The sequence below is a fragment of the Rana temporaria genome, chromosome 2, assembly GCF_905171775.1.
Source record: "Rana temporaria chromosome 2, aRanTem1.1, whole genome shotgun sequence".
Lineage (NCBI taxonomy): Eukaryota > Metazoa > Chordata > Amphibia > Anura > Ranidae > Rana > Rana temporaria.
Genome location: NC_053490.1, coordinates 205,316,764 through 205,327,746, shown reverse-complemented (window position 1 = coordinate 205,327,746; position 10,983 = coordinate 205,316,764). Strand labels below are relative to the sequence as shown.

The following is a 10,983-nucleotide window of genomic DNA, read 5'->3' as shown; positions in this document are numbered from 1 at the left end:
GTGATTCAGGGGGTGGGGCAGAGAGCTGGAGCATTGTGTGTATAAGGCAACATGTGATTCAGGGGGTGGGGCAGAGAGCTGGAGCATTGTGTGTATAAGGCAACATGTGATTCAGGGGGTGGGGCAGAGAGCTGGGGCATTGTGTGTATAAGGCAACATGTGATCCAGGGGGAGGGGGGCAGAGAGCTGGAGCATTGTGTGTATAAGGCAACATGTGATCCAGGGGGAGGGGGCAGAGAGCTGGGGCATTGTGTGTATAAGGCAACATGTGATCCAGGGAGTGGTGGGGGCAGAGAGCTGGAGCATTGTGTGTATAAGGCAACATGTGATTCAGGGGGAGGGGGGCAGAGAGCTGGAGCATTGTGTGTATAAGGCATTGTTTCTCAATTCCAGTCCTCAGGCCCCCCCAACAGGTCAGGTTCTCAGGATTTCCCTCAGATGAAAAGGCTGTGATGATTACTAAGGCAGTGAAACTGATCAAATCACCTGTGCAAAATAATGGAAATCCTGAAAACCTGACCTGTTGGGGGGGCCTGAGGACTGGAATTGAGAAACACTGGTATAAGGCAACATGTGATCCAGGGGGAGGGGGGCAGAGAGTTGGAGCATTGTGTGTACAAGGCATGTACAAATTTATGTTAGTGGTCCGCGGGATTCAAAAATTGTGAGTTTAGTGGTCCACAAGGTTGGCAACCACTATATAAGAGCACTGTCACTTTAGGATAGCAGGGGTGCTCTCCAAGCTAAGACCATACATGCAGACAATTGTAGGCACCTACTATGCAAGGTTTTGTGCAGTTTAGCAGTTAAAGTGAATGCCATTTCATCCCTGGCATGTCCACAATAAAACTAATTAGAGTTAGCTTGAAAAGGAACCCACATAGGGAAATCACTACCAGAAAAGCAATGCGTAGGAATCACACTTACCATATAAATGTGCATATACTGTTTGTAAAGTATCAGAGCCAAGCAACAGCTTACAATTGAATAATAATTACAAAATGAGAAGAAACATGTTCTTTGATTGTCTTTATAGCAAAACACTGCTTTATGCAAAAAGGGAGAACAGAACACAATACAACAAATCATTTCTGTTTAAAACAAAGCTGTTTGCAGAACAATTCTTACTATCACAAAGTAAGTGAGCCATTGGGGTTTATTTCGTAAGCTGCTGCAAACAAATCAATTATTTTACTTTTCATCTGAGAGATACAGCCTGATTAACGGCCATGGATAAGGCTTCCTTTCCTAAACTATTCAATATATAAAAATATAAAAAGGATCCCTGGCTAGTCAAGTGAAACTCACATGTTGTATGTGTGGCCAACTGGATTGCACTATATTAGAAATTCTGGGTTTACCTGCTACACGGTCACAGTAGTTAGGAAAATGACACCCCATTACTCCACCCACATAAAAAAATGATGAGAATACAAGGGAAAAGGGGTATTAGGCTGTTTTCAGCCCCCTTTTCCTTATGGGATTTCTGCAGGGGACAGTTTCAAGTTTCCCCTTAAGGTTTGGGCGGGAAGCAAAGGGATTGGTTAGTGGTTTGGGTTACTAGGGGAAAATCCAGAGTTGGTGATAGGTTAGATGGGTAGTTGAGCGGGAATGGGTCGGATTGGTTCTGTGTCTTGGGTTGCTGGGGTAAATTTAGACTAGGAAAGGTCCAGGATAGGTCAAGCCAGGTCACCTGGTATTCCAGAATATTCCGGTTCTGGGAGAGAGCCCTATTTAAAGAGCTGGTTCCGTGGATCAGGGCCAGTCGTCCTAAGGGAGAACTGACAGCAGATCTCCCCGCCCCCCCTTCCCTTGTCGCGGTATAACGTTGGTAAATCCATTTTGCAGGTTGGCAAAAGGGGATAGTGGTTGAAATTTGAGGAGTATGCAGCTTGAGTCGTAGTGGCTGAGCCGTTTCTTCGGTATTGATATGGTTGATTTAAGTTTAAAAGTAATTTTAGTATTTACAAGCATTAAATAAACCAATAGTTATGCCGCGGCCAAATTTATTCCAAAAAAAAAAAATTGTTGGTATGTAAGGATATTTATGAGGTATTTTGTGTACTTGTTTAAAAAAAAAAAATATATATATATATAATAAATGAATTATATAGTTTTGGTTGGTGTGGTCTCAATTATTGTTATGTCCAGGCATCCTGCATTTAATCCCATATATCTAGGATGTATTCAGTAAGCCGCGACAATGAGCAAATCTAATGTACACAGTGCAGCAAGCCAAAGCAACCAGGTTTTAGTTACCTCATGAGAGTGAAAAGTTGGAGCTACACAGAGCCGAGAATACACTATGCCCATTTTAGGTTGCTAATATATGGTGACTTTAAAATTGACCTTACGTATATCTAAAGCCAAAACCTTCTTTTCATTTTGTATAAAGTAGGGGAGAGTAAATAGTTTTGTTTTTAGCCATCTGTATCTCATTAAAATGATATCCTTTCACTTACTGAAGAAGAGATAGAGAGATAAGAGGGGGGGGGGGCGAGAAAGGGATCCACCTTCTGAAAACATGGCTTTGGTCCAGCAGTTCTGAAGAACTCGCCATCTGCCAAAGTGGTGCCTCTTATCCTATAGGTAGCATCTAACAAGAACGGCTACTCACAGCAGTGACTGCTTGTTATATGAAAACTGTGCCTTCCCAGGAAACCCACCCTGCCCCCTCTGCAACCCATGCCTCAGCTCGTCTTGCTCCTCATGTACACAGATTACACTGTCAGCTGGAGTGCAGGACTTCCATTGTCTGGGTGCTGGCAACTCTGTGAGAGAGGGTTAAAAAGCCCTGTCAGATTATTTTTTTACCATCTGTTTCCCATTTCTGAGATTGCCTTTCACTTCCTGTCCTACAGCCAAAACAGGAAGTGAGAGGAAATTCCTGTACAATTAAGGGAATCTCTTGGGGACCCACAGGTCCCTATTTGGAAGATTTCCCCTGTATTACTTTTCTGGGGACAACCCAAAATTTGGGATTTACTTGCATTTCACTTTCAATATTAATGGTAAAAAACAGGACGAATAGAATCCCTCTCTACTCCATCCAAAACTACAAAAAAAAAATTTTTTTGCCTTTAGCCACACTTTAATGGATTTCCAGTGACCATAATAATGTGCCTGCAGGAAGCATTTTTATAAACAAATTTAGGAGAAACAATCTAAGGTTGAGGATGTCATGCAAGAATTTAAAAGAACAGTTAGGCTCCATTCATACTTGTACAATTTCAAAGCTGCGTGACTTTGGAGTGCAAATTTGATGCAACTTTGGATGAATGCGACTTGTTGTCCCTCTGCAAACGTCTAACCCACTTTTGCACGTAAAACATACAGGTACGACTTTCATGCAACTTATGAGGGTTAACATTGAAGTCTATGGCCCTCAAGTTTTATGAAAGTTGGACCAAAGTAGTGCACAAACGACTTTGAAGTCGCACTTATATGAATGGCTATCATTGGAAAACAGTGTGCAACTTGTCATGCGACTTTGATTCCCATAATTGCATGACACATCGCACAAGTGTGAATGGGGTCCAACGCTGAAATTCATTCACATATTTAAATACCTTTGCAGAGGGACTGTAAGTGCAGAAAAAGTTACTGAAAGGCTGCCTCCAGGATTGGGCTAGTACCATATCACCAGACCTTTGTCTCAGAAGTCCCTGTCTTAGGGGAGGCACAGTTGCAGACTGGCTTAGCTTGAAATGAACCCCCACCCATGCCAGTTTATTTTTTGCTGACTGGATCATTGGGGAAACATACCCTCACTTTCTGTCCCAGAGATGCAAGAGGAAATTTCCCTCAGGTGTCTTTTTTTGTTTTGTTTCCCCCCCCCATTTGTTCAGGGGGGGGGGGGGGGCACGCAATCTAAAATTCGGGATTTCCCCTTACTTTATCTCTAGGTGACCATGGTCATCAGGACAAATTGAATCTACCCAATGGGTCACAAACAGCAAAAAACTGATACACAGTGTCTAACCTTTCCCCTCCCCATTAAATTTTTTAAAGGTTTTGTACTTTACACTTTTAAATATTTAATACCATGTAAAGTCATTTTAGAACATTTTAACAGTCTCAAGAAAATTGTTGGATCACTTTGGTTTGGCAGGACACCTCTTACGGCCCTTTTTATTTTAAACCTACTTTAAATTATTACACTTTAAAAACATTATACAAAAATTTTAAGAAGTACATTACAAACACTGAAAAAAAAAATTGACGGTGCAAATTTCTGCTTTACGGTCAGTACAGTTAATACTTTCTATGTTTATAAAAACACCTCCAGGACCCTGTGCCTTAAAAGTTTAACACAGAATCCATAACTGCACCTATTACACATCCCCATTGGATGAAGAAAGTTCTACAACATCCTGATTGGCGGGTCTTGTGTAAGGAATGATCTGAAGTAGGTCTGCTTGAACTAAGCAGAATAGTTTTCTTAGAACCACCTTCTATATAAATATGCACCTTTGTAATAAAATGTGCAGTAAACAGGAGCTAGTAGCTTACAAATTATGGTAATGTAGAGAAATTGAGCTTCCTGTAGGCCAGTTGCTCTCAACTCCTGTCCTCAGGACCCACCAACAGGCCAGATTTTAAGTATTACCTTGGGGGAGATGCAGACTAGAATACTGCAATCACTGAGGAGCAAATGACATCACCTGCAATGTATTTCAGTTATCTTGCAAACCTGGCCTGTTAGTGGGTCCTGAGGCTAGGAGTTGAGAACCACTGCTGAAGGCAAACCATGGCTTCCACAAAGACCTAAAAAGTGGCATTCTGAATGACCAGGTCCATCCTGTATATAAACAAGGACACAAAAGTACATTGGGTCCATCCCTAGCATTACAGGAATGATGGAACTGCTGTATTTGCCAATAAACCCACACACGTGCAGTGTGCTCTGTCTATCCCATCACAGCAGCTCTAAGACCCCTTTCACACTGGAGCAGTTTGCAGGCGCTATTGCGCTAAAAAATAGCGCCTGCAAACCGATCCTAAACAGCCGCTGCTGTCTCCAGTGTGAAAGCCTGAATACTACTTTTATGACCATGTTTTGCAAAAAGCCGTGTTTGGCCTACAGCAGGGATATGCAATTAGCGGACCTCCAGCTGTTGCAAAACTACAAGTCCCATCATGCCTCTGGGTGTCATGCTTGTGGCTGTCAGATTTTTGCTATGCCTCATGGGACTTGTAGTTCTGCAACAGGCGGAGGTCCACTAATTGTATATCCCTGGTCTACAAGAATGTAATTAAAAGCTCAATTTGTCTATACTGCACCCTATGTAAAATCTTTGGGGTCGTATAAAACAATTTTAACTATAAAAAGGTGAACTAACCCATTAAGTATCTAGAGACATCTTTGAGGTTCTGAGTGCTGTAGGCCTTCTTTACACAGGCGATTAGGGACATACACCAGGTTCCAGAAACAGAATGAGTGGATTCTAGCTTCTGGGATCACAGGTGTATGCAAAGAGCGGAGGCCATTCAGCCTGTACAATGCATTGGACTGGCTGAGAGGAGCCATGGCTGTTCACATGGACAGTATCTGCACAGTGAGTGATGATCTGTGGTTCACCTAAGTAAAATAGATGCATGGCACTCACCGCTCATACCTCTGGAGCAAGCTCAGACTAGTGCAAGGGATTGCCCTTAGACCCCTTTCACACTGAGGAGTTTTTTAGGCGGTACAGCGCTAAAAATAGGGCTGCTATACCGCCTGAAAAACTCCTGCCCAGCAACCTCAATGTGAAAGCCGGAGGGCTTTCACACTGAGGCGATGCGCTGGCAGGAGATAAAAAAAATCTCCTGCAAGCAGCATCTTTGGTATGTATACCACTCCTTCCCATGTAAAACAATGGCAGAGGCGCATTGCGAGCAGAATTAACCCTTTATCTGCCGCTAGCAAGGGTTAATACTGCACCGCTATCGGCCGAATCTTGCGGCAATTACGACGGTATAGTGCCTCTATTTTTAGCGGCGCTATACCGCCACCGCGACTCCCGCCCCAGTGTGAAAGGGGCCTTAGAGATCCAACCCAGGCGGTTTCTCTTGGTGCTCCGGGTAAGAGTCCAAATACAGCAATCCAAAAAACAAATCCAGGGCACTCTGCATGTCATTCTTCTTAATTTAATTATAAACTTCAAAGACTAAACTGAATAAAATGCATCCAGATGATCTAACTTCCTTGAAAAAGGGTGCACTTTACATAAAAAACATTTGTTGGCTGAATGTGTTTTAATTGTTTTTTAGTCTTTGGATTTTATGAACAGTGTTACTAAACCCAGGATCCTACAGTCACTATATCTGGTATCCCACAGAATATAGAAATGCAATTATTTTAGTAAATATAAACTGCTAAATACCTTTTCTGATCAGCAGTATTTAGCAGTCTTGCGATTTCCATCAGTGCCTGGTTAAAGTGGTTGTAAACCCTCGGGGACAACTTTCACCTACATGTAAGCCTAGATTAAGCCCCCGTTCACACCTAGGCGTATATACACCTGTAGTGCGACGCCGCTGCAGCCCCGAGACGCCAGAGGGATGATTTAACATGCACCTCTATGGAGATGGTTCACATCTCCACGCCGAACGCCTGAAAAAAAGTCCCGGACCTTTTTTTCAGGCGGCGTTCGGCATAGGAGATGTGAACCATCTCCATAGAGGGGGTGAAGGCTGCATTCACAATCGCAGCGTTTTGTCGCCGCAAATCGCGGGACAAAACGCCACGATTTTGTACGCCGAGGTGTGAATGCCGCCTTAGGCTTACCTGTAGGTGCTTGCAATATCTCCGAGACCTACACGGTTGCAATTTCCCAGAGCGACGACTTCAACGACGAGTGTGCCATCTTGAAAGGGCGCGCTGTGCTATTTTAAGCCGGGGACATGCCTTGAATAGTGGCTCCTGCGCGCATGTGAAGTCACGTGACTCCGGCCAGTCAGAGATTGCGGCCCCCGGAAGAAGAGGGTTAAAGATGGATGCTCGCTGTCAGCGTGGAAGACCGCGACATTGCAGGCTTCTACTGCAGGTAAGTGTCACATAATGGGCTACTATGCGATGCATAGTAGCCCATTATGCTTTATCTTTGCAGGGTAAAATAGAGGAAGTAATACCCATCAGGGTTTACTTCCTCTTTAAAGCTTGTAGGTGTTTTCATACCACACTGGCTGTCCTATGAGGATGCAGAACCCCTGACCCTCTTTCTGGACAGTGCTGATCACATGTACTCTCCCAAGGGAAAAAAAAACACTCTAGCAACACATACCAAACTGAGCATGTGCAACCTGTATATACATACTGATTTTACTGTTAGGGGTTTAGTAACACTTTAAAGCTGGATACACACACTATACAATTTTCTAATATATGAGGTCAACCCTAAAGAGTTTCAAGTTTGTATGCAATCGGGCAGGCCCCTTGTACTACATGGTTTTGATAAATCTAAAGGAAATCAGACAACAAACATTGTATACACTATATGGGATCTTGGAGTGACATTCTATGAGTGCCCTGGATTTTGTTGAATTGGATTACTGGTTAGAGGCAGATAGCCAACCCTGGATGTATCTGTCTGTGTCCAGGAGACATCTGTCCCTAACTGCAAGTACTTACTCAATATGCAAATACCTTTGAACTGCAATTTCTCCTCTCAGCCTATCATGGCTTTAGCTGACCATAGGCGGTTTGAATCTCGTCAGCTTAGCAGGGACTGGCCGAGATTCAAACCATGTATGGGCAGGATGAATGTACCCAAAGTTGTTTGATCAACATGGGTACACCCTGTTGGATTTTACATGCAATTGTTGCGAGTGGCTGCAATACCCGCTAGAAATAACCACTGTGTTCTCTCAGAGGGGACACAATGGCTCCACGGGAGGGATTCCACTCATCAACACCATATAAATCCTGTATAATAATAATAAATGCTGTGTTGATGGGGGGGAGCCAAGCAATATTTCCCGCAACCCGTGATTGCGGGAAAAAAAATTGCTCAGTCAATGGCCAGTCTTTGTACTGGCTAATCGTCCATGAGAAGGAGGCCGTATTCCTGCTTTGATGGAGAGGTGAGGGACTCAAACAGCTCTGTCTGCCTCAGCTTTGTAGGCAAGAATCTGCATAGCCTCCCCACATGCCTCTTCAACCCTGCGAACCTGTTCTCTGCTCAGCCTCTCCCTCCAGGCACTCACAGCCTCCCTGGCATTGCGGGCAGATACCAGGAAGGGTTTATTCGAGGAGTAGCTGGGTCCCCTCGTCATGTTCATCACAAAGTCGTCTAGCTCGGGCACAGCTGGCAGCCCGGTGAAGCGCAGAAGGCGGCCAAGTTCCTTAAGAGGGGAGAGTACCAAGTCTTCATAGCGAACCTTGAGGTAGCGCTGGCGCAGCCAGGATGTGCCTTGACCCCTCACCAGGAGGAGATCCCGCAGCCAGCTCTGGCAGATCACCTCCAGGGAACCGCTCAGCAGAAAGTCCGTCCCCCCACGGTTAAGCTGCTGTTGTTGCTCTGCTCGGTTAGCTAGATCCCCTCCCCGCAGGCGGCTCCGCAGTACCTGCAGACTTTCCCGCAGCAAGGAGCGCTTGGAGCGCAGTCTGGAATTCTGCATGGCTCGAGGGTCCCGAAAAAGCTGTACTATCCTCAGGTTGAGCCCTTGATCCTGCAGCAGCGGCAGCAAAGCCGACACCTCCATCAGTCGCACGTCTTTAATCACCATCACTGGGTATCGGCGACACTCCTTCTCCAAGTCCCGCAGGGGCCGGGCCGGACAACGCCGCTCGCAGTCCGCAGGCTCCACCAGCCCCACCCTGTCCCTTGACCCTCCAGCTGTAGAAGCCGGGTCGTACCCCGCGGAACACATAGGGGCGCTGCAGATCACCTTGTTATTCTTCCATCCGAAAAGCCCTGCGGTGGTGAGGTTGTCCCCCGCGTAGAGCCGCAGGGCGGAGAAGTCACAGCGGAACAGGGAGCGGAGCAAGTCCCGCAGCGCCCCCTGCAGGCTCGCGGCATCTCCGGGGTACAGAGATTGCCACATGTGCCAGGCTGGCTCGTACAGGTAGAAGACCCCCGGGTGTTGATTGAAGAGCTCCCCCAGGAAGGATGAGCCGCTCCTCCAGGTGGCATGGAGGTACACGTGTGTCCTAGGCTGGGGGGACACCTTATCCTCCTCTCCTCCACCTTCATCCTCCCATACAGAGGTGTCCAGTGATGGGCATAGCCGGCGAGGTGCCCAGCCGTTGTCATACTCTGGGCGGCTTTTCTTGGTGGACCACCAGCCGTCACGGAAGAGCAGAGAGAACAGCAGCACCATGAACGCCGCGTACAGGAGCAGCAGCAGCCACAGCCGACGGGGCCGCCTCTTCTTCATTGTAGCGCTCACTCGGCCGGCGCTGCCTGCAGCATGGTGCCCGATATGTGCAGAGGTCTCCGCTGTGTGCCGCTATCTATCTGTGTGCCGCTATCTATCCCGCTCACTCTCAGTCTCCGCTCAGCTGCTCTTCCTTAACCATCCGCCCAGGGGCGGGGCTACGAGCTCTGTTTATGTAACGCTCTATCACATAGTCCGCTCCCCTGGCAGGATGGGAGGGAGACACACACACTATTATCTTCTCTCCACTACCCTAAGCTGGATTTACTGCGAGCCTGGGAATGGAATGTCAGCATAGCATGTAGGAGGGGAACAGACTGAGATGTGAGGAGACCTCCACTCCACATAGTCCATTCCACACAGTCCATTACGTGTCTGCTGGCTTCTCATTGTGGAGGAGCTCACCCATTTCAGCAGGGTGTTCGACGAGATTTACCCCCCCCTTCATCACCAAAACTCTTCATTTTGGCGGAAAATTTCCATTTCGTTTTAGGCTACTTTCACACTGAGGCGCTGGGTGCGCTGGCGGTAAAGCGCCGCTATTTTTAGCACATTTTACCGTTGTGTTTCCTGTGATTTTCGGCCGCTAGCGCTGCGGTTTTAACCCACGCTAGAGGCCGAAAAATGGTTAAAAACGACACTTTGTGGCGTTTTGCGTGCGGGTTGGAGGCGCAACCCCACTGTTTTCAATGGGCAGGGGAGCTATAGGAGCGGTATTTTTACCGTGCCTCAAAGAATGCTCCGATTTTGCAGACGGAAGAATACCCTATTTTTCCTTCTGTCTGCGGATCGGATCAGATGAACACGGACATACGGTCTGTGTTCATCCGATCCCCCCATAGGGGAGAGCGGAGAAAAGACAGGGCGGTCCCTGCACAGTGTGCGGAGACCACCCTGTCATCCGCCGGCTCAGCGGGGATCAACGGAGCGATCCCCGCTGAGCATACTGAGGTTCACACGTGTGAAAGGGGCCTTAGTCTTTTGATAGCATTTAGTCAACGAATTCTCCAGTACATTTTAGTTGACTAAAACTCGTTTTAGTAATCTAAAATCGAAGGGGCTTAGTTAAATTGTAATGCATTATTTAAGCATTACTCTACGATTTCCAAACGTGTTATTATTTAGACCCCTTTAAACATTTATTTATTATTTAGACCTCTTTAGTGCTGATTCACATTACAGCGACTTGGGATCTGACTTGTCACACCTCACGTTGCTGGACATAAAAAAATCCCATTGAAGTGAATGGAGACGTCTTAATGTACACTACTGACGTCGCTCCGACTTCAGAAAAGGTTCCTGTACTACTTCAAGGCGACTTCTAGACAACACGTACCCATAGATTTCAATGGAAGTTGCCTCCAAGTCAGATCCTTATCTTAATTGAGAAGATTTGGATCCGACATTACAGGAAGATTACCCAGGAATTCCCTGAAGTTGCCGACTTTCAGGTCGCTGTAGTGTGAACCAGCACTTAGGACCCTTTCACACTGGAGCGTTTTTTGGGCGTTATTCAAGCGTTTTTCAGGCAAAGCCTCATCTGCAATCCCAATGTGAAAGCCCAAGTGCTTTCAGAGCCCTTTCACACTGCCAGTGCCCGAAAAACGCTGCTAAAGCACC

General features: G+C 46.3%; 1 protein-coding gene across 1 annotated transcript; it reads right to left on the bottom strand.

Annotated features, from left to right (window-relative positions):
• Nucleotides 1-7,307: 7,307 nt before the first annotated feature.
• CHST7 (carbohydrate sulfotransferase 7) lies at nucleotides 7,308-9,512 on the bottom strand. Its single transcript, XM_040339638.1, has one exon. The coding sequence runs from the start codon at nucleotides 9,361-9,363 to the stop codon at nucleotides 8,077-8,079; it is 1,287 nt and encodes a 428-aa protein (XP_040195572.1). The 5' UTR covers nucleotides 9,364-9,512; the 3' UTR covers nucleotides 7,308-8,076.
• Nucleotides 9,513-10,983: the final 1,471 nt, after the last annotated feature.

Coding starts and splice junctions, on each gene's coding strand:
- CHST7 (XM_040339638.1), bottom strand. CDS start 9,363: ATGAAGAAGAGGCGGCCCCGTCGGCTGTGGCTGCTGCTGCTCCTGTAC.